Source organism: Staurois parvus, unplaced genomic scaffold (genome assembly GCF_062004578.1).
Source record: "Staurois parvus isolate SC_StPar_1 unplaced genomic scaffold, SC_StPar_1.0 ptg000583l, whole genome shotgun sequence".
Classification (NCBI taxonomy): domain Eukaryota; kingdom Metazoa; phylum Chordata; class Amphibia; order Anura; family Ranidae; genus Staurois; species Staurois parvus.
Window position 1 is genome coordinate 495,958 of NW_028318379.1, and position 22,750 is coordinate 518,707.

Consider the following 22,750-nt stretch of genomic DNA (forward strand, 5'->3'; position numbering starts at 1 on the left):
TTAACTGACAATTGCACAGTCATGCAATGGTGCACCCAAAGGAAATGTACATCCTTTTTTTCCCACGAATTGAGCTTTCTTTTGGTGGTATTTGGTTGCCTGTGCAGTTTTTATTTTTTGCACTATAAAAAAAAAAGTCCTACAATTTTGAGAAAAAAAAACAATATTTTTGACTTTTTGCTATTAAACATGTCCAGTAAAAATTTTTTAAAAATCTAGTTATCAGAAATTTAAGCCAAAATGTATTCTGCTACATGTCTTTGCTACCAAAAAATAAAATCACAATACGTGTAAATTAATTGGTTTATGTGAAAATTATAGCGTTTACAAATGGCGGTATATATACTGGGCTTTTTTATATATATATTTATATATATATATATATATTTTTTTTTTTTACTAAGTCAGTGACTTATAGCGGGACTGTGGCAGACATTCTGACACTTGGGGGGAACTGACTTGGTGTCACTGCATCCCAGTGACACCAATACAATGATCAGTGCTAAAGAATAGCACTTACACTGTACTAATGGCACTGGGCAGGAAGGGGTTAACATGAGGAGCGATGAAAGGGTTAACTGTGTGCCTTTTCACTAAGTCCTGTGTCCCTGTGCTTCACTGTAAGCACACTGCTTTGGATGACTGTGCTGTGTACGAGCCAACAGGGAGGAGAACTGTTTTGTTCAGAAACAGTTCTCCTCCCTGTTGAAGATCCTCAGCAATCACTGGGTGCCAGAGATTAATGACTGTCCTGGACCCGGAGATTGACAGCTGTGGCCGCAAATGGCAGCGCGGGTAGGGCGCACTCTCCCCCTACATGAAAAACAAAATCACACACGTGTGATTTTGCGCAGCCGTGTTGCTCTGTAGCAGTATTTCTGCTATAGGGTGGTCGGGAAGATGGGAGAAAAAAACTGATTTTACAGGTCAATTCATTTTGCATAGATAGATAGATAGATAGAAAGGTAGAGTGGCTTCAATCAATATTTATTTTGCAATGGACTGGCAAAAATACAAAACTAACAGTTATTTTTAATCACCATGCACAATAGTACACTAAATTGTAATTCACATTGTAAATACTTTTAAAGGAATGTTTCTTTTTCTATTACATTCAGGATTTAGCAATATAATGTAACATTTTGGGAAAAATATAAGACATAGTACTGCTCCATTAGAGGATAAAATAGCAAACACCTCAACGGCCACCATATCCTTGCCTTTCGTACATAAATAGGTTGGAAAGAAAGTGATCCAGACACTGCAGAACACCAGCATACTAAAGGTAATGTACTGAGCCTCATTATAAATATCGGGAAGTTTCCTAGATAGAAAGGCAATAATAAAAGTAAATATAGCTAGGATACCAATATATGAAACTGAAAAGTGAAATGCAGCAACAGAACCTTCATTACATTGTACAATAATATGTCCAGACATTGTTTTCATATCGTATTCAAGAAAAGGTGGTGCACATATTAGCCAGGACATACAAATGATCAATTCTCCAAAGGAACACATACAAACCAAGACAGCTGATATTTTTGATCCCAAAAGTTTTCTTAACCTGCTTCCTGGTTTTGTAGCATTGAATGCAATTATTACTGTAATTGATTTGCCAAGAATTGCTGAAATAGCCACAGAAAAAATAAATCCAAATGCTATTTGTCTTATGAGGCAAGTCATCTCTCCAGGATGTCCTACAAAGAGGAACGAGAGGAGGAACCCCCAGAAAAGAGATATTAGAAGGACATAGCTGAGGTTGCAGTTGTTGGCTCTCACCAAAGGGGTTTTTCTGTGTTTTATAAAGATCCACAACACCAAAGCTGTAATTGCAGAGAAGATAAAGGCCACGACTGTCAATGTCCTTCCTAATGGATCTTCATAGGATAGGAAATGTAATGGTCTTTTAATACATTCATTTCGATTTTGATTAGGCCATTGATCATCTGGACACCGTTCACATTTTTCCATTGCTAAAAAGAAGGAAAAAAATAGGGGATGATAAACATGTTTTCGGTCAAAGAAATTGCACCATTGTTATGTCATTTTTTTTTAACAAAGAGTATCACTGAATGGAAAAGAATAGAAAAGGTTGTTCATCATAATAAGCTAATTTATTAAGAATCTGGATTTTTATCTTTGCAAAATAAATATTTATATAGCTTTAAACAATACACATACAATTTTTTTTATTTCATTTCCTTAAAGATATATTCTATGTTATTTTTTTTTTTTGGTTTATTTTTTATTTCCTTAGTGTTACCAACTCCCATCATAATGATTCTTCATACAAGATACAGTATATTCAGAAATATATGAATGTATTTAATCAATGTATGATATGCTATTTTATGTATCACTTTTTATCTACACCTTCTGTATACATACTGTATGTGTTATATTAGATACCAGACAACATAAATTAAAACACGCCTGTGTATTAGTATCTTTTAATGTCATTAATTATTTTCTTCATATATTACATATATGTCTTTATATCTTAGATATAAAAAATTGTCTATACCATACTTTTATTTTACATCTCTCTCTAGAGTATTTTGCGTTTATCCTGAATGACCATTGATAGTGCCACAAATACACTCACTGGCCACTTTATTAGGTACACCTTGCTAGCCAAGAAAATATCCCCCATACCATTATACCACCAACACCAGCCTGAACTGCTCATACAAGGCAGGATGGATCCATGATTTCATGTTGTTTATGCCAAACTCTGACCCTACCATCTGAATGTCACAGCAACCATTCTACCCATTCTCCTCTAACCTCTGACATCAGAAGGCATTTTCCTCTACACAACTGCCACTCACTGGATATTTTCTCTTTTTTGGACCACTCTCTGTAAACCCTAGAGATGGTTGTGCATGAAAATCCCAGTAGATCAGCAGTTTTTTAAATACTTAGATCAGCCCCTCTGGCACCAACAACCATGCCACGTTCAAAGTCACTTAAATCCTCTTACTTCCCCATTCTGATGCTCGGTTTGAACTTCAGCAAGTTGTCATGTGATTTGCTGATTAGCCACACCATGGTCAAGAAGACAGTAAATTAAATGAAAGTTTATTTTATATATATAATAAACTTTCATTTAATTTACTGTCTACTTGACCATGGTGTTGTTTTTTTTGTGCACCCATTAAGAATACTTTTACCAGTCAGCACCACCCTAAAGTAAATATTGTATATAGTATATACTGTATTTTATAAATTATTAAAAAAAAGTTACACATTTTATTGTTTTATATTTCTATGTAATTAGATATGCACTAATATATAGGTTCCCTTATATATTTTCCTGAAACAGGCTATGCTCGATGAACCTTTTGACTCTTTTGAAATAGCGGTTGAGAGATCATTCAGTTTTAAAGTATCACTGTCATGGAAAAGGTTGCATTCTGATACCTATATAATAATGTTTTTTTATTATCATACAGATTTTTAATCATATTTACATGCTGTACAAGCTGTCTATCAAAAGTGACAGTGCTAGGGATTGTAATAAACCTCTACAATGCCGAAGTGCTTCAGCAGACACTGCAAGTTTTTCTTTTTTTAGAAAACTTAAAACATGGTAATAAAAAGGTAAACGAAAAGATGAGATGAAAGATATAAACCAAAAAAATAGCAATACATTTACTTAAATTTTACAAATGACATACCTGTATCATTTGTTATTTCCCCATCATTGCACGGTACACAGTCAAAGCAGCAGGGTAGTCTACCGAGTTGTAGGGACTTCCTATAACCAGGTGAACATGGGTTACTGCACACAGAGCGGGGAGTCTGGGTACAAAAGAATCAATAAGTGATTATAAAGGCATAATTATAATCATTAAATACAGTTGTGTCCAAAATTATTCAACCCCCACTGAAATTGAGTGTTTTGGCCAGTTTGACATTGCTTTTGATCATTCAGTCATCTTGCTTACATTTACATTAAAGAGGCACTTGTAGGTCAGACAAATATAACATAACAGTTATAATGAAATAACCACAAATGTCTTTTCTGTGCTCACAGCATTATCAGTTTTATTCAACCCCCAAGTGACATTCAATCTTAGTACTTAGTACAGCATCCTTTTACAGTTATAACAGCTTTTAAACGTGAAGCATAGCTTGACACAAGTGTCTTGCAGCGATCTACGGGTATCTTCGCCCATTCTTCATGGGCAAAGGCCTCCAGTTCAGTCACATTCTTAGGCTTGCGCACTGCAACTGCTTTCTTTAAGTCCCACCAGAGGTTCTCAATCGGATTTAAGTCTGGTGACTGCGATGGCCACTCCAAAATGTTCCAGCCTTTCCTCTGCAACCATGCTCTAGTGGACTTGGAGGTATGCTTGGGATCATTGTCCTGTTGAAAGGTCCAACGTCTCCCAAGCCTCAGGTGTGTGACGGACTGCATCACGTTTCCATCCAATATCTCCTGGTACTGAAGAGAATTCATGGTACCTTGCACACGCTGAAGCTTCCCTGTACCTGCAGAAGCAAAACAGCCCCAAAGCATGATTGACCCTCCACCATGCTTCACAGTAGGCAAGGTGTTCTTTTCATCATAGGCCTTGTTCTTCCTCCTCCAAACATAGCGTTGATCCATGGGCCCAAACAGTTCTAATTTTGTTTCATCAGTCCACAGAACACTATCCCACAACTTTTGTGGTTTGTCCACATGGCTTTTGGCATACTGCAGTCGACTCTTCTTATTCTTTGGAGACAGCAAGGGGGTACGCCTGGGAGTTCTGGCACGGAGGCCTTCATTACGCAGTGTGCGTCTTATTGTCTGGGCTGAAACTTCTGTACCCACATCTGACAAATCTTTTCTCAGTTCCTCAGCAGTCACACGGGGACTTCTCTCCACTCTACGCTTCAGGTAGCGCACAGCAGTCGAAGTCAGCATCTTCTTTCTGCCACGACCAGGTAGCGTTTCAACAGTGCCCTTTGCCTTGAATTTGCGAATGATGCTTCCTAAGGTGTCTCTTGGTATGTTTAACATCTTTGCAATCTTCTTATAGCCATTGCCCTTCCTGTGAAGAGAAATCACCTCTTCTCTTGTCTTCCTGGACCATTCTCTTGCCTTCACCATGTTTGTAACCACACCAGTAAATGTCTAGAAGGAGCTGAGTATCACAGTCATTTTAAAGCTGCCTAATTGGTGCTTATTATGCTTGATTGCTGCTCGGTGACATCCACAGGTGTTTTCAATACCTGATGGAAAGCACCTGTATGAACCTCTGTTCTTCAGAGTGGTAGTCTTTAAGGGGTTGAATAATTGTGGCAATGAAGAAACCACATAAGAACCATTTACTACTGTATTACATAAACAATTGATGTCATTTTAGTTGCATTTGGGTAGTTACAACGTCCTTGTAGGATTTGATTCTGAATACAATTCCAAATGTACACTATAGTCCCTAAACCCCTTTACAGCATTGGGGGTTGAATAATTTTGGACACAACTGTATACTTACCCACTCAGTACAATGGCATTGCACAAATCACCCTCTTGCCTTCTCTTCTGGGGTCACTCCACCAGTGTCATCTGCTGCTCCTCTTCTCTAAGTGTCCTCATAGCAAGCCATGTGATATGGGGGCACTCATGTGAATATGCTCTATAGCAGGGTTGTGTGTAGACAAACACAGCACTAGATTGAAAGATTAGCCAGGTAAGTGTTTAAGGGGGGCTGTGGCAGCTAATATTAGAAGGTTTTTACCCTAATATATTAAGGTTAAATACCCCATGTCTTCAGAACCACCTTAGAGCCCAACTCTAGCCAAAAAATGTTTTTCCCATGCGACAGGGCTGTACTGCAAGGATCAACTGCTCATTTTTCTCTAGGAAGTTGGAGAAGGGAAGATATACTTACCTAATCCTTCAGTTCTCCCCACACAAGACTGATCCTTCTGGCTCCTGACATCCCCTCTGCAGACCGTTCCTGACATCATCACGTACCAAGACTTTTTTTTTACATTTTTTTTTAAATTGTTGAATGGTAGTTTTAGATTGTGGGAGCACACCACAACTGTGAGCCAAGGATTTGACTTGCAGTTGTGGTGTGGGCCCACTGGTCTCATAAGGTAAGTTTGGCAGCACTATTTAAAATGACCACAGCTGTGAAGCAAAGCATCGCAGCCACGGCATGCGTTCGGCCTTGTCAGGCTGTAATATTAGAATTCTAGTGGGTGGCTGGGGGTTGCGGTTTAATTTTTCACCTGATTAAATAATGGATTCCATTTAATAATACTGTCATTTAAATAAAACTTCTGACGTCCAAATGGTAACAAGTTACCAACAAGAATACTTTTTATTGTCATATTTGAATCAGCAACCCAATTTAAAATATCAAAATTTCCTTCAACAAATTGTCCCTCGCTGAATGAAATGTCTTCTCTGGAAGATGTTATTATATTTACATTTTTTAAGCAGCGGTTTAGCTTTAAAAGAAGAAAAAAATTAATGGATACATGCATAAACATATGCTTGTGTACACACATTAAAGTATATGGCTGGGTTCAGGGGCGGACTGACAACTCATTGGGCCCCCAGGCAATAGGGGATCATGGGGCCCCTGTGTCCTCACCCACACCCAAAAAAGCCTATGAAAAAGACAATGAAAGGTACCAGGGGCATCTCATGGGGCCCCCTACTCACCCCGGGCCCTTGGGCAGTGCCCAAGTGCTCGAATGGTAAGTCTGCCCCTGGCTGGGTTCACAAATCTGTGGTGCAGAAATGCTCACAGTATTGCAAAAATACTTACATTACACTTGTTGGTGCTGTGGCATTATTCATTCCCTAATGGCATCCCATTGCACCTTGCCAACAGAGATGCATTTCAGCACACCACTGCAATATTATACATGATTGTGTGCTACATTCTAAATAAGAGTACGTGCACCTTTTAGGTGCATTTTAATGTATTAAACAGCCCACTTACATTAATAGGCTGACCGAATATAACAAACGCTAACATGCAAAGTAACTTGAGTCAACGTATTTTGTGTTAATGGATGACAACACTAAAAATCAAACTTCTTCATGCATCAACACACTTATAGATTGCATAATATGTAATGGAATAATTTTATATATATATATATATATATATATATATATATATATACACAGTTGTGTTCAAAATAATAGCAGTCAGACATCACTAACCTGATCAATCACTGTTTTTGGTAGAAATGATATTTCTACATGGCAAATAATTTACTAGCATGTGTAGTAGAGTAATAGAAATCCAACAGACCCAACAGTCATGACATGCATGCTGCTGATTCTGTGTAATTGAATCACTAATTGAAAGGGGCATGTTCAAAATAATAGCAGTGTGGAGTTTTATTAGTGAGGTCATTCATTCTTTGAAAAACAAGTGGCAATTATTGCCCCTATTTAAGGAAGGAGGGCAGCAAATGTTGTACATGCTGGTTACAGTGCATTTCTCTCTGAAATTCTGAGGAAAATGGGCCGTTCCAGACATTGTTCAGAAGAACAGCGTACCTTGATTAAAAAGTTGATTGGAGAGGGGAAAACATATAAAGAAGTGCAGAAAATGATAGGCTGCTCAGCTAAAATGATCGCAAATGCTTTAAAATGGCAACCAAAACCTGAAAGACGTGGAAGAAAGCGAAAAACTACCATTCGAATGAATAGAAGAATAGCCAAAATGGCAAGGACTCAGCCAACAATCAGCTCCAGGAAGATCAAAGAAGGTGTAAAGTTACCTGTGAGTACTGTTACAATTAGAAGACGCCTATGTGAAGCCAAGCTATCTGCAAGAAGCCCCCGCAAAGTCTCACTGTTGAAAAAAAGACGTGCTGAAGAGGTTACAATTTGCCAAAGAGCACATTGACTGGCCTAAAGAGAAATGGTGCAACATTTTTTGGACTGATGAAAGTAAGATTGTTCTTTTTGGGTCTAGCGGCCGGAGACAGTTTTTCAGACGATCCCCAAACACTGAATTCAAGCCACAGTACACTGTGAAGACAGTGAAGCATGGTGGTGCAAGCATCATGATATGGGGATGTTTCTCATACTATGGTGTTGGGCCTATTTATCGCATACCAGGGATCATGGATCAGTTTGAATACATCAGAATACTTGAAGAGGTCATGCTGCCTTATGCTGAAGAGGAAATGCCCTTAAATTGGGTGTTCCAACAACGACCCCAAACACACCAGTAAACATACATCTTGGTTCCAGACCAAAAAGATTGACGTTATGGAGTGGCCAGCCCAATCCCCGGATCTTAATCCAATAGAAAACTTGTGGGGTGACATCAAAAATGCAGTTTCTGAGGCAAAACCAAGAAATAGAGAAGAACTGTGGAATGTAGTCCAATCATCCTGGGCTGGAATACCTGTTCACAGGTGCCAGAAGTTGGGTGACTCCATGCAACACAGATGTACAGCAGTTCTCAGAAACAGTGCGACTACAACTAAATATTAAGTGATTCAAAGGAAAGCAAAATCTTCAAACATTTTTCAGTTTATATAGTGAATGTTTGAGTTTGTAAAGAAGAATACAAACACTGCTATTTTTTTGAACAGTTTAATATTCACTTTTCTTCAATTTTTTTAGAGGAACAACACAAATTTGATATACTTTTCTTCATGTTTTGATTTGGAATAGAATGTGTAGTGTTCCCAATGCATTTGTGTGGATGGAAATAAAAGCTATTAGAAGGATTTTGAGCTTTATTCACTTTTTTCAACACACTGCTATTATTTTGAACACAGCTGTATATTGTATATACTGTATATTATGATTGATAATTTTTTTTCTGAATAATGGTAATATAGTCATTTATTTTTAAGGTGATGGCTCCTGCATCAGATACCAGCTAACCAAAATGTGACCTTGGGGGGGGGATTGGCGGCCCCCCTCTGAAGACGTGCGTGTGCACAATACACGTCAGGAGGAGCCACATCACGCCATGACGTCACACCGCCGGAGCAACGTGGAGCCCCGGCGGCCATCTTTGTAATCGGACGGTCAGTCCTGTGCTTACTGAATGTTTACCTTACTACTTGATGCATCAATTTTAAAATTGCCTCATTAAACGTTTTGCATTTAATCTACTACACTATGGGTGTATCTTTTTTATAACCCCTTGGGGGAGCCTTTAATTCCCAGATACACTGCTTCAGGACGAACCCCTGTATCCAGAGAGGGAATCTCCCACCCAGGGAGCAATACCGGATTAACCCCTAAAGGGGAACTCTGGCGGACGTGGATCACCAATAAAGCCCCATGGATCCTGTCTGATGACCAACCATCCCTTACTCAGCAGTGGTTCTCAACCTTCCTAGTGCCGCGACCCTTTAAACACTTCCTGACCGGCCGTTGCATATAAACGGCTGGACGGTGGCAGTGCAGGGTCGGGTGGCCAATTATAAACGGCCTCCCCGCACCCTGCTTGTGCGCGCTCCCTGGGAGCACGCAGCACCGCGATCCGGTGCCCGCTGTGTCCTCCGGACACAGTGAAACACCGATCGTCGGACGGGAACTCTGTACGAGGTCCCGATCATGTGATAACTGATTGGCCAATCAGTGATCACATGCAAAGTAGTGAGCAAGATGTCACTTGTGACATCATTTCTTACTACGTGTGAAATCTGTGAATGATCACAGAGGTCACATGGTACAAGGCTATTCACAACAGCCTTGTACCACCTGACAAGCTGTGACCAATCACAGCTCACTCAGTACTTCTCAATGAGTGCAAGAATGCGAGAAAGAGAAATGATTGCTTTACATCCTATATGGGTGTAAAAGCAATCAGTATAAAAAAATAAATAAATAATCTTCATCACCCCCCACAAGTAGTACCGTGTCACCATGGTGACACTGTACTGCTAAGGTGACAGTATGTAAAAAAAAAAAAAAAAAAAAAAAATATAAAAAAATGAAATAAGAATGAAAAAAAAAAAATATGTTTAAAAATTATAATTTTGGTTATAAACTAATTTGGATTTTTTTTTTACTAAAAAGATAACGGAATAAATTTTGGCAAAGATTTATGATGAAATATTTATTTGCAAAATTTTATAAAAAAAACGATTTTTTCAAAATTTTTGGACTTTTTCATTTACATAGCAAAAAAAATAAAAATCCCAGCGGTGAATAAATACCACCAAAATAAAGCTTTATCTGTGTCAAAAAAATGGTAAAAAATTCATTTGGGTACAGTATTGCATGACCGCGCAATTGTCATTCAAAGTGTGATAGCGCTGAAAGATGAAAATTGCCCTGGTCAGGAAGGGGGTAGAAGTGTCCGGTCTGGAAGTGGTTAATACAGTTCCTCATGTTGTGGTGACCCCCAACCATAAAATTATTTACCCATTAATTATAATTCATGAAGTGTCGTTTTACCTCCAATACTGCTGCTTTCAACACAGTAGCTGCTTTCTACACAGTAGCTGCTCTTTACACATCGGAAATATGTGTTTTCCGATGGTCTTAGGCGACCCCTGTGAAAGGGTTGTTCGACCCCCAAAGGGGTCGCGACCCATAGGTTGAGAACCACTGCCTTAGAGGGAAGACTACTCAGTTCCTGGCCCCCTTGATGACACCTGGAATATTGATATAAAGGCACATTTTATATGCGTGTCCGGTGAGTGTGCATTACTTACACTGCACGGATGCCGGTTCCAGAATAGCAAGAGTACAAGTGTCACTTTCTTGAACTGTTTTATTTAAATGTATGAAATTTATATTGGAAACATATTTACAATTGTATTTATTTTTTAAGCGCTGCACCACCCTTTTTACAGTACGTTTTATTAGGTATTTTTTGGTTACCTTTGTTCATAGCAGCTTTTATTGTATTTTAGAGCGCTCACATTCTTATCTCTATACAAAATGTGACCTTGTACAGAGTGGAGCTATGTGGAGTATGCAATGTATGCCACAGCATACACCAGGGAACAATATGGAATTTGTAAAATGCAGCATAGTGCACAGAGTGGATCAGTATGGAATTTGTGATGTAAAACATGAGCTACAGAGTGAAGTAATGTTAAGCTTGTCATATACAGCACAGTGTTCAAGGCCCTCAAATAGAGGGTATTATCTACAGCATAGAGGCAGACAAGAGCTTTCAGTACATTTATTTTGGAGATGGGTTATTATATTCTTGAAGATCACCTAACATGGGGGGATAGGGACATTTCTAATATAACATTTAAGAAAAATCCATCACAGAAGAGAATGAGATGGTGTCATGAACCTTGTGTAGCAAGTGCTCATTTTCGTGCACATGGGATGTGCACATTGGTGCTTAAAAAGACCCAGAAGGACAAGAATACACGTGCACACATGCAAGTGCAGGCGCGCCCACAGATTCTAGTGCCTGGCGGCCTATTTAAAACTGAGGTCTACCTAGCCTCTTTACTGGATTGTCTTCAGCTATGATCCCTGTGATCTGTACCCCTGAAAACCTGTTGATCTTGTTACTGACCTGGCTACGTCTGACAATTTTTCTTAGGATTCCCTTTGTCAGTTATGCCTGCTATTGATTTGAGTTACTGACCCCAACCTGAACTTTTGAGTAAACCTTTGCTTACTGATTCTGTACTTTGCTGTCAGCACATTGCTGACCTCTTCCTTTCTCTGACTTGGATTCTAACCATTCTGTATCTAACTGCATAGCTGTTACCGAACTGGGCTTTTGACCTGACTCCTTGCTGTTGCTCATTCAACCTCAGCATCTGAAAATTCAAGTTCACTGATCCAACTTCCTGGCATCTGCACCCTTCGGCTGCCTTAGCAGTCCAAATCTCCACCACCAGGGGTGATTGGACAGGAATTGTGCAAGAGGCCACCCTTGGCATCTTGGGTTCCAAAGTAAGGTATGGTATGGGACAGATGGTCAATGAGCTACCAATCACATTTTTGATACACTTTATGAATCCTTGATATTGTATGTTTAGTTATTGGTTTCACCATAGCTCATGGAAGCTCATAGAAATTGATTCTTACTGGTAAAGCTGGCCATACCCTGTACAAATTTCACTCACTGGGTGGCCCTGTAGGACACCTCCTTCATAACATCCCTTGGTTAAAAATTCAAAGGAGGTGGGCAGCAAATTTTCGTCTAAGAAGCTCCAATGAGATGCAGCAGCTGTTTGCATATTTCAACAGTGGGCAATAGGCACAGCAGTAGATTTGTTCATCCACACTGTATAGCAGGGATGAAGGAGTTGGTTTGCTTTTTTTATGTAGCCTGCAGGTTGAATGAAAAAAATATTATTGTATGGTCAACTTAACAGTGCACAGGTATATACAATATACCTTGGTTGTCTTGCTGGCTAGCTTGTCTAACTGGCATGCTAATCTTTACTAAATTCATATTGGAAAATACTAAATTTGCTAACTTTAAATTTTGCTTCATCTGTTATTGTTGAAAATGATAGTATATTGAGCAGCTGATGGAAAGCTTTGGAAATGAAATGAACAGCATTGTAAATTGTGTAGGGGAACCTATACATGCTCATAGTATCTTGAGAAACAATTTTTTCCCACAGTGTATTATTTGTACAAATCATATTTGAAGAGTTAAATTCTTTCCGTAGATCATAACAGCCAAGGCCAAATATCCAAAAATATTTTAGAAAGTTATTGTCTGGCATGTTGATCCATGAAGCTCTGTACAGGAAGTTTTTAAACCCAGGAAGTTCTCTACTGTGGACTGTTACTTCTAACGAGCCATTATATTTGTCTAGGAAATTTGGATAAAAGTAATCTGGAAGGCTGTTCATTCCATTTGCAGATATCCACACTTTTTCTGATATATTATAAGAAAATCTTTCCAAAAAGCCAAGAAGTAAAATAAGTGAACAGTATGATATAATAACTTTGACGGAGGAGCTTGCTTGTATTTTTTTATGAACTTTTAAAGCATTTTCTCTGAAAGATTGTGAATCTAGTAAAAGGTATGTTATGAAAACTACACATATTCCATGTTTCTCCATCTCCTTCTTCAATTCTAAGCTTGCTTGTTGATTGCTGTTGTCGTCTGATGTTATGATTCCTACCCAAGTCCATTCAAATTGGGTTAGCAGCTGAATGATGGCATAAAATTGGGAAATTTCATTTGGAACTGTATGATAAAGTAATTTAAATTTGGCCCAATTATTAAACACAGAGTCAAGTGCTCCATAACTAATCTAAAAGAAAAACGTGTTTTTTAGAGATGTGAACTAGGCAAACATATTATAGAAACAATACGTAAGCTTACACCACCCTTTGAGATAAATTGACAAGACCAAACGCCTTCTTCTTCTATGTGGGTCTCTGGCAGCAAGACATTAAACACTCAATACCTCTCAAACAGGAGAAAGGCCTTATCCAGAAAGTAAAAAAATGCTCCTTCAACACAGCTTTAAATGGGTAAAACCCACAAGTTCCTCTTATGGTGAAACTGCAACATTTCAAGTTCAAGAGCAACAAATTACCAAAAAGCAAAAAAGGCAGACTCAATGGACCACTTTGGGTGTAAACACCCTCCTCACCATAGATGGTAATATTAGAGATAAGCTACATATTCCAAATTCACTCCACTGCAGAGGTTCTTCACTCCATAAATATGAACTCAAAACTTGCCCTGCTGGCCAAACCTTATCATTCATAATGGTAAATAAGAAAAATGTGTTACTATTTCATTCTGAAAGGTTTTGTATGAGTGTGTTAGATAAGGTTTTTTTATTTTTTTTAATATTATGGAAAAAGGGGCTTCTCCCTTTCTTAGCATTACCTAATGGTATCAAGCGAAGGTTAAAAAAAAATGAAAAAATGTGTTTTGCCAGAAACTAAAATCTGTAAAAAATATTTTTGTCGTGAATTGACAAATACCCTGAGCATTAAAGCCCATGCATTAACACAAATGGTTGCTCTGTATACTAAAGGATATTTAAAGAATGTCACTACCTTAATCTTCTGGGTACCAATTAGTGGGGGAACATTCCAATTATATAATGGGAGCAGGACCGACTTGTCCCAATTAGGAACAAACCAGCCATGCCGTCCTCTCACTGCCACAAGTGATGCAAAAGAGTGAGCCATAAAAATAATGAATAAAAATAAGCATGTCGTTTGTATACATAGCAATTTTTTCCTCCCTATCTTTTCTTTTAAACCCTGCTATAAATTCAGATAGTCTATTGGCTTCTGCTAGGGGTTGCATAGCCAGAGCAAAGAGAAAAATAGTGAACAGGCGCCCATGTCTTTTACCATGTTGAATAGAAAATACATTCTGAGGTAATACCATTAACCTGAATGCAAGCCCTGGGCACAGAATATAACAATTGAACCCAACTTATAAAAAATTCCCTCGTATAAACCAAATAAACACAAAACCTTCCAAAGATAGGGCCACTCTACTCTGTCAAATGCCTTAGCAGTGTCTGATGATATAATGGCCCAGCTTTCTATATTATCTGAAGGGAGGTGCCTATTAAGGTAAAGTCTGTGTAAATTAGTTACTGTGGATATGTGGGAATAAATCTTGTCTGGTTTGGATGTACTAGGGTCCATATGACCTTCTTTAGTCTGTTTGCTAGAACTTAAGTAATTTTATGTCCATATTAATTGATGAAATAGGGCAATATGAGTCCAGGTACAGTGGGTTTTTCCTCACTTTTAACAATATTATAATACTATAAGTATACAATACGGTAAATCCTCCAAACCACCCAATAAACTACTTGATTCCGAATATAAAATAACTTTCCGCCCTAGAAAGTTACAAACCTCAAAATATGATCTACAAGAATCATCCAACCCACCTACTAGTGAAAAACCCCTCTTTCAAAATATCAGTAAGTGCTCTACAAATGATAAATGTCCAAGCACATAAATTCACACAAAGTATTGAGTAAGTGTCCAGTGTTTTAAAGTCCAAAAAATTATTTTAATACGTCCCACTTGAAATCACTTCTTTATAGTGTTGTCCTCAGAGCAGCTTCCACGGAAACCCTCAAAAAATCAAAAAAATCCAACATAGTGCATTACCTTAATAATTTTAAAAATAACACTCCATACGTGCAACCACAAACATTAGTGCAAGAAAACGTGAAAAAAGAAACCACAGCAATGCTTGTGCCAAACTGGTGATGTGTTTCACTAAGTGTAAACCACTTCAAATAGTGTATCACTTCTAATACTCATAGCATATATACCCTTAACCTAATAAAATGAAAAAACGCTGTAAGATATCTAGCAAAGGATTCTGTAAAAACCACTCAGTCTCCTTGCCTCCACTCCTGACGTTATGATTAGAATGTCATCCCCTCATGGAACTGTAAGCCAGTTCCCCGGTCTCCCGGCTCCACGCAGGATGTATATGAAAAGATTATAGTGTAATTCCGTTTCACACCATAAAATAAACTTTAATGTATCTGCTTACATGTATAAATAATAATCAGCACTTTAAAAGAAACCCCACACACCTGGGGATTACCAGGCAGCTTCCAGATGGATAACAGTGCAGCTCCACACTCCAAAATGGCCGCCGTATCACTTCTGGTCTCAGGGGAAGTGACGTTGGACGCACAGACCAAACGCGTTTTGTCACATCCGGGACTTAATATTAAGGGAAGCTGCTCTGAGGACAACACTATAAAGAAGTGATTTCAAGTGGGACGTATTAAAATAATTTTTTGGACTTTAAGACACTGGACACTTACTCAATACTTTGTGTGAATTTATGTGCTTGGACATTTATCATTTGTAGAGCACTTACTGATATTTTGAAAGAGGGGGTTTTCACTAGTAGGTGGGTTGGATGATTCTTATAGATCATATTTTGAGGAATATTATAATACTAGCCTCATTCATTGACGAAGGAAGTTCATTCAGTTTAAACATTTCATTAAACACTTCCAGTAGTTTAGATACATACATACATTTTATAGATCTCTGAAAGAAGCCCATCCATACCTGACACTATTATTGGATCATTCTGCCACTGCTGTAGCAAGTTCTTCCAGTTTCAATAAGGTGGGTTTGTTTGCCATGGAGAAAAGGGGAAATTGCATGTTCTGTAAATAGGTGGGAAGCTTAAACTGATGGGGATCCATGTTAAATCTTTATAGAATCTTCTAAAAGATTCAACTATTTCTTCTGAGTTATGTGAAATACTACCATCACCAGTATACACTGCTCCAATATGTATAGGTGGGTTTTGCAATTTATTTAATACTGCCAATACATGTCATGTATTGTTTCCCTCCTAAAAAATATTATATTCTGCCTTCAAATTAGTTATTTGTTTATACATCTGCTAAGCATCCTTCCATAACGTTTTATTGAGCGTCAGACGTTTGCTCATCTTCAGCTAAAAAGTCTTCTCACTCTCACTTTCCTCTTATAGTAACTTATTTCCTTAATTTACACTCCCTGCAAATATGCTTTACTCATATTCCATACTATTAAAGCAGATGAAGGTGATTTATTATTTAGTCAGCAACTGAGTTATAAAACCTGTTTGTATGAGCACTTTAAGCCAAAAAACAGTAGATTCAGTTTCCAGGGTAAGCGATTGAGCTGTTGAACTATTACTTGTTTCATCGGGGAAAGATCGGAAACCCTTCTTGTATGATAAAAATACGTAATTACAATGCCAGATCTAGAAAGAAAGGGATCTCGAAATGCATCAGTTATCATATGCCTTTTTAGGCTATGTCAATAAGTTCTATTACAATGATCAGACTTCCCTTGTCTATTGATGAGTTACCATTTTAAGCATATATTTCACTGTAACAACATTTTAAAATATGTACCAGTTCATTTTTTGGCTGTTTCTTGGACATATGTTGCTCCATAAAAAATCCCCAAACCCAGAGGGTCTTTACTGTTTCTGTGTATAATGTGTTAATACTGTATGTTGTGCATACTTGTACATTATGCCACAAGCTCCTGTAAGATGACATAGTTTAATTCAGCTTTAAACTAAAATTTTATGGTCAGGGATCAGGCTCAAAGGCCAGTAGCTATAGCAGTAGAGAGACTCCCACTGACTGATAACTGCAGTTTATGGTCCTCAGGATCGCCCTACCAGGAGATGAACAAGTCAGGATCCAGTAGCAGATATAGCAGGCTGGGATCAAGCATAAGTGTGACAGACCCAACCGGGACAGGGGCTTTTGGAGGGGACTAGGGGCTAGCCTTCTGCCCACTGATTATGATCCATGGAGAGCAGATCATTCTCTAATCATGGACAACAACGTGATGAACACTGAGATTGAGGCTCTGCATAAAGACAATAAATCTTCCATCCTGGAGTGGATGGAAAGATGTAATATTAATCTTGTACAGGTTAATGTTCAGAGGAAATATGGTGGCCCTAATGTGGACTGGGTTGGAGAAGCTCCTCTATTTGGGACAGCAATATGTATCAACAAACTCCATCAAGAAATCTAAGAAGATAAACTAATTCCATTTTTCAGACTGTTGGAATATTGTATGAGTTTTGTCTTATGATGGACAGATCATACAACTGAAAGCAAACAACTGAGAGACAGCATGTGTAATGTATCTGGTGTATTCAGGGTTGGGTTTGTTACTGGGCTGTCTGCAGTGGGCTCCCTGATTAGTTAAAGCATTGACTGTGTGATTGGCTGTTTATTAGCTTACTGTTAATTAGATCACTGTTAGATGTTGGCTGTACTGTTGTGATCTTAGCTAATCAGTGTGGGATGTTTATCTCAATGTGTAATATTTGTTTTATTGTTCATGTGGGAACTGACCCTATTTCTGGATTGTATAAAAACCTGTATTTTCTGTTCAATAAAGTAGTTCCAGTTTACCATCTAAGCTAGTGTTGTCTAGTCTTTGGTGCAATGCCTGTCTATAATACCTTGGTCCTGTGTCCCAGTGGTGAGGAAGCAGTTCATTGATGGGATCACACAATCAGGGGGACAGACATTCCATCACAATAAGCATAGTCTGTAAACAAGCCAAAGGTCTGTAACAAGTGGTAGAGGAGATACGGACGTCTTCAGGAGTGACAATGTTGAGATATTGGCTGGAAAGAGCACAATAATATGGCAAACAGGAAATGCAAATGCATGGCTAAAATAAGAAATAGTTCATGGGAGGAGCAAAGGGTTCAAGGTTCAAGATACAGAAGGTTCAAGGCAAGATCATTCAAGGAAATGTCCAGGTAACTGTTTAGCATCCCTGGTGACTCAGTAAGAAGAGACATCTCCAGACACAGCAGAAGTTGCAGATTCAGACCCAGCCCTGACATACAAAATGCACTGCAATACTCATCTTCTCTCCATCGCTCCCAAAGTGCTGCAATTGCTGTGAGTACAGGTCATCATAGACATAACTCCTAAGAGTGTGTCATTGCACAAGCCTGGGCTCACAGTACTTCTACACAGAACGATACTGACATATCATTACAGATGCACCTTTCTGTGCATGAGTAAGGATGTCCCACCTCCAGAAGGAATAAAATTAAGGCGGAGGACTCGGGGGTGTTTATGTCCAATTTGGAATTGGTACTTATAAATATATTCCCTGGTGTAAAAAGTCATAAAAACTGTACAAAGGTATTTTAGAACGTGATAATGTGCAAAGTGGTTTTAAAGTAATTTATTCTTTTCCATTCTAAAGTTATAACTATAGTGGTCTTTGTCAACTGCAAAAAAGTGAAGACTATGTAAGCTCTTTCTTCACAACTGAGGCTTTTAGTTTTCACTATGTATACTCACAGTGTTACATCTTCCTTTTCTCTACATCCAAGCAGCAAACTGTAATTTGGGAGGCAGTGGAGATATGTGACTGCACCATACTGTGAATATGAACCATACTGTGAATATGAAACAGTATGCTGAGATGAAAGATAGGAGCGTTAAGAGAAAAACTGTTGTTGTCCGTCATGTTGATACAGATACTGGTCATGGTGATCAGTACAGACAGCAGTGATTATGCCTTTCACAAGATGATGCATGGCAAGGTGTTAACTACTAGGGATGAGCTTTCAGTTCTGTTTGAACCCTAGATCTGATTAAATTTTGGCTAGTTAGAGTGTTGGCAAACAGCTAAACTAAATGGGCATGTAAAGTTATTGGACAGTTAAAATAAAAAGAGTATATACTTACCTGGCTTGGGCAATGGTATTGCACAGAATGGCCCCTTCGCTCCACTGTTGGAGTCCTCTGGGAGAACGTGCAAGGGAAGTTACACATGCAAAAAAAAATGTATCCTTAGAGCTTAGTGAAGCTTTGCTGACTTCCATCATCTAATCGTGTTTTTTTTTATTTTCCATGAACATGATCGGGTGGGTATTTTTTTCAAAGTGAAATTTCACCACATTTACTGTTTTCTGGGTAAAATGTCCATGCAAAGTGGAACTTCCCTTGCAAAGTGAACAGCCTATTTGCCTTTAGGAAATCAACCCAAATATCACTAATTATAATATACCATATCATATTTTTACCTGGGGGTAACCAAAGAGTTGAGCTAAACCTGCTATAGAATATGTGACAGATGATAATAAATGTCCAACTATAGCAATTGCCTTATGACTCTTCTGGCAGATGTAGTTTGGAGCTGGTTCCCTGGTCTCAGAAATGATATTTAGAACACTTTGTATTGCCAAGTTTTCACTGCTGCAAGCATCACAGATCTGAAATCCTAAAGTAATGTTGGGAAGGATGTCAGTGCTGTTGTTTATTTCCTCGATGGCATAAATAAACGCCAGTACATGTTTTAGGTACTCATATGAAACCCTGTAAAAGGTGTAATATTCATTATAGCTTACAGATTAACATTGTTATTTTACTAAAAACAAGAACATCAATATTTAACAAATATTTTGAGTCACTTCACCCAAAACTGGCCATTACCAGGAAACCATATTTAAGCACCTAGATTTTTTTTAACCCATCAGAATCTACCTACACCTGAAATATTATTTTTGGTGGAATTATACTTTGAATTGTTAATTAAACTTAATAAAATGTGTTTGAAACCAAAACCTATGTTTACATACAAATATCATTTGTATATGAGGCCCTCAGATGCACTAGAGTACATGTATTGTGTATCTGTTTGGAGACTAAAATGACAAGGGAACCTACATTACACCATTAGTCCAGATGACTCTGGGGTAATGACAGAGAGCATGAGGGCGTAGAGTGGAATGGGAGTCAGAAGTCTCAGAATGGTGATCTGTGCCCAAATGGAAGACTTGTTCATGGAATGTCTCGCAAAACGTCAGAACAATCAGGATCAGAACACATCAGATGAACATGAAATGGAACCTGGTAAAGCTGAAATCAACAGCTGGAAGCAATACAAGCGCAGAGTATAAGCTGAGAACATGAGAGAAGAGAGTCAGCAGTAGGCAGAAAAAGACAAGTAGACAAGTAGGCAGGTCAACCATCAGGATCATAATCTAGGAGTAGACAGAGGTCATACTAGAAGTAGTGGATGGGAATAAGCTTTAGACAGGATGCAGGCCAGTCAGCAACAAATAGGAAGAGATCAGGACCAAAGTCAGTTCTGGTCAACAACAGGTACAGTAGGTAGAGCAGATGCTGGTTCATAGGCAAGCTGAGTTAGGAAGAGGTATCAATAAGAGGATCAGGTACTCAGGTCACAAGACAAATCGCTAAGTACCCTCCGTCATTTTTTTTCACACAGCTTTGATCGTTAAAGTGCTATTTAAGTCTGTGTTTTTTATTCATACTAATATAAAAAAGGATGTTATACTTATAGTACCTGCTCTGTGCAGGGATATTGGGATATTGCACAGAGCAGTCCCTTAGCCCCTCTTTTTCATTCCCTGCTAGTGCTCTCAACTTCCCCTCTTCTCCATGTTCTCCGGGAGCACCTGTGTAGGCACGCTACTGAGCTGGGCTACGTGCATCCATAGAGAAACACAGTGCGGCTCAGTCATATCCCCACTCCCCCCAAATTTGACTGACAGCAGCAGGAGCCAATGGCTCCCACTGCTCTCAATGTGTCCTGTGAAAGCAGGAAAAGAAAAAAGTGGGACAGCAAATGGGCACAGTTTTGGCTTTAGGACCATTTTAAATAGTCCTTCTTGCTCCAACAGCATGCATGCCTTTGTACACACAGACTGCTGTGCAAGCATACAGCTAGGCACGATTCTTGGATTTTATAACATGAGTGTTAGAGAATAAAGGACCCAGCACTCAAGCGCACAAACCTTGAAGAAGAATATTATAAATATTAGTGTAGCGCTTCTAAATACAAACACTTAAATAAACATTCAATAATGTGTCAAAAAAATAAAATGTGCCTCAGTCACACTAGTGAAAGTGATGACAATATCAAAAGTGAACATATATTTCCGTGACAAATTAATATTGTGCTAAGGTCACCTAAGTGACCTATACAAGTGACATAAACAAAAAAACACATGATAAAGACCCTTATATATGGGAATACAAACAAATAACGTGATAATGCCACTAAAAATCACATAAAGAATAATCTGAACACTCTGATAGTCCATAAATATATTGATAGGTGTTTCATATAGACATGCAACGTGCAAATAGTGCTTAATCCGTGAAAGTGTCAGCACACATCTTCCACTCCAGCTGCAGTGCCTCCTCACCTCCTTTCTGTGACCCCAAAGAGCCAGAAAGCCTTCAGGATCACCTTGGATCCTTCTCAGTACCGACTGATATCACTCCACCTCCAGTATCTCTCCAATACAACCTCCAGGTCCCTCTGATTAGGTACTATTTATTGCCGTCCCCTTCCTCTCCTGATGTGTGGGTATACTGCATCCATGCGGTACTTCCTAGGTGTGCTAAGATGGCGTCCAACACCGGAAGTGCGTCACCTCGTTTCATACCTAGGTACGCCGATACGCAGCTTCCGGTACGAGGTGACGCACTTCCGGTGTTGGACGCCATCTTAGCACACCTAGGAAGTACCGAGAATGCCGGAGAACTATTACCGCTGGTTCTTAGACGGACACCTTAGTTTGATGCCTTAATGTGCGTTGTGTCAACACATGATAAAGTATGCGTTTTCTACTTATGACACCAATACTCAAATGTGAATAGGACTTTACAGAAAAGCCTACATTTAGGCTAAAGTCTATCAAAGTTGCTTCTCAATAGGGACTAGGACAATATTCATTCAAATCTCAGATGTAGACTTAACACTGAACTCTGGGAAACAACTAAATACACAGATGGAATACCTTTACAGGAGTTGTTTTGCCTACCAAAGGATTGTGTATTTCTACTTATCCAGTCCTGAGATTAGCACAGCTCTGCTGCAGTTCAGTAACATTGAAGGTAAATCCACACAAGAATAGAGAGCTGCAGTAGTGTTTTACCATTCTGGCAGCTCACCGTTCCTGGCTGCAGTAGAGGGTAGTGTGGTGCGCAATCCAGTGTATCACACAGCTCAATTGTTTTTTGTACAAACTTTATGTGAAGTGTACAAATCATACATTTCATTTTTGGCAATGTACAGCACTGTGGTGCTCTACAATGACATGCGATTCAGTATGGTGCACTGCGATAATTGCTCTACACAGATTTTTATCGCAGACCCGTTGCATTGTGCATGGGACACATAGGAAACAAGTTTTTCCTATGTGTCCTTACAATGCAGTAAAATGTCTTTCATCGTATTCAGTGTGAATTCAGCTTGGGTCTTCTATTTGCCAACAGCCTATGACTGGATATGAAAGGAGAAGCAGCAGATTGATGAGCTCCTCTCTCTGTT

At 38.7% G+C, this 22,750-nt stretch overlaps 1 protein-coding gene across 1 annotated transcript; it reads right to left on the minus strand.

Annotated features, from left to right (window-relative positions):
• Nucleotides 1–1,068: 1,068 nt before the first annotated feature.
• LOC149450081 (vomeronasal type-2 receptor 26-like) lies at nt 1,069–21,924 on the minus strand. Its single transcript, XM_089692377.1, has 5 exons — nt 21,791–21,924; nt 19,470–19,761; nt 6,232–6,453; nt 3,684–3,807; nt 1,069–1,976 (listed from the first exon to the last, which is right to left on the minus strand). Exons 1-5 carry the CDS (start codon nt 21,922–21,924, stop codon nt 1,069–1,071), a joined length of 1,680 nt encoding a protein of 559 aa, XP_089548503.1.
• Nucleotides 21,925–22,750: the final 826 nt, after the last annotated feature.

Excerpts from the sequence above, each read along its gene's own strand:
- LOC149450081 (XM_089692377.1), bottom strand. The coding sequence starts at position 21,924 with ATGGCGTCCAACACCGGAAGTGCGTCACCTCGTACCGGAAGCTGCGTA. Across the intron at positions 6,454-19,469 it reads AACTCTTTGGTTACCCCCAG|CTAAACCGCTGCTTAAAAAA; the intron begins GTAAAAATATGA and ends CTTCTTTTAAAG. Across the intron at positions 1,977-3,683 it reads GGAAATAACAAATGATACAG|CAATGGAAAAATGTGAACGG; the intron begins GTATGTCATTTG and ends CCTTCTTTTTAG.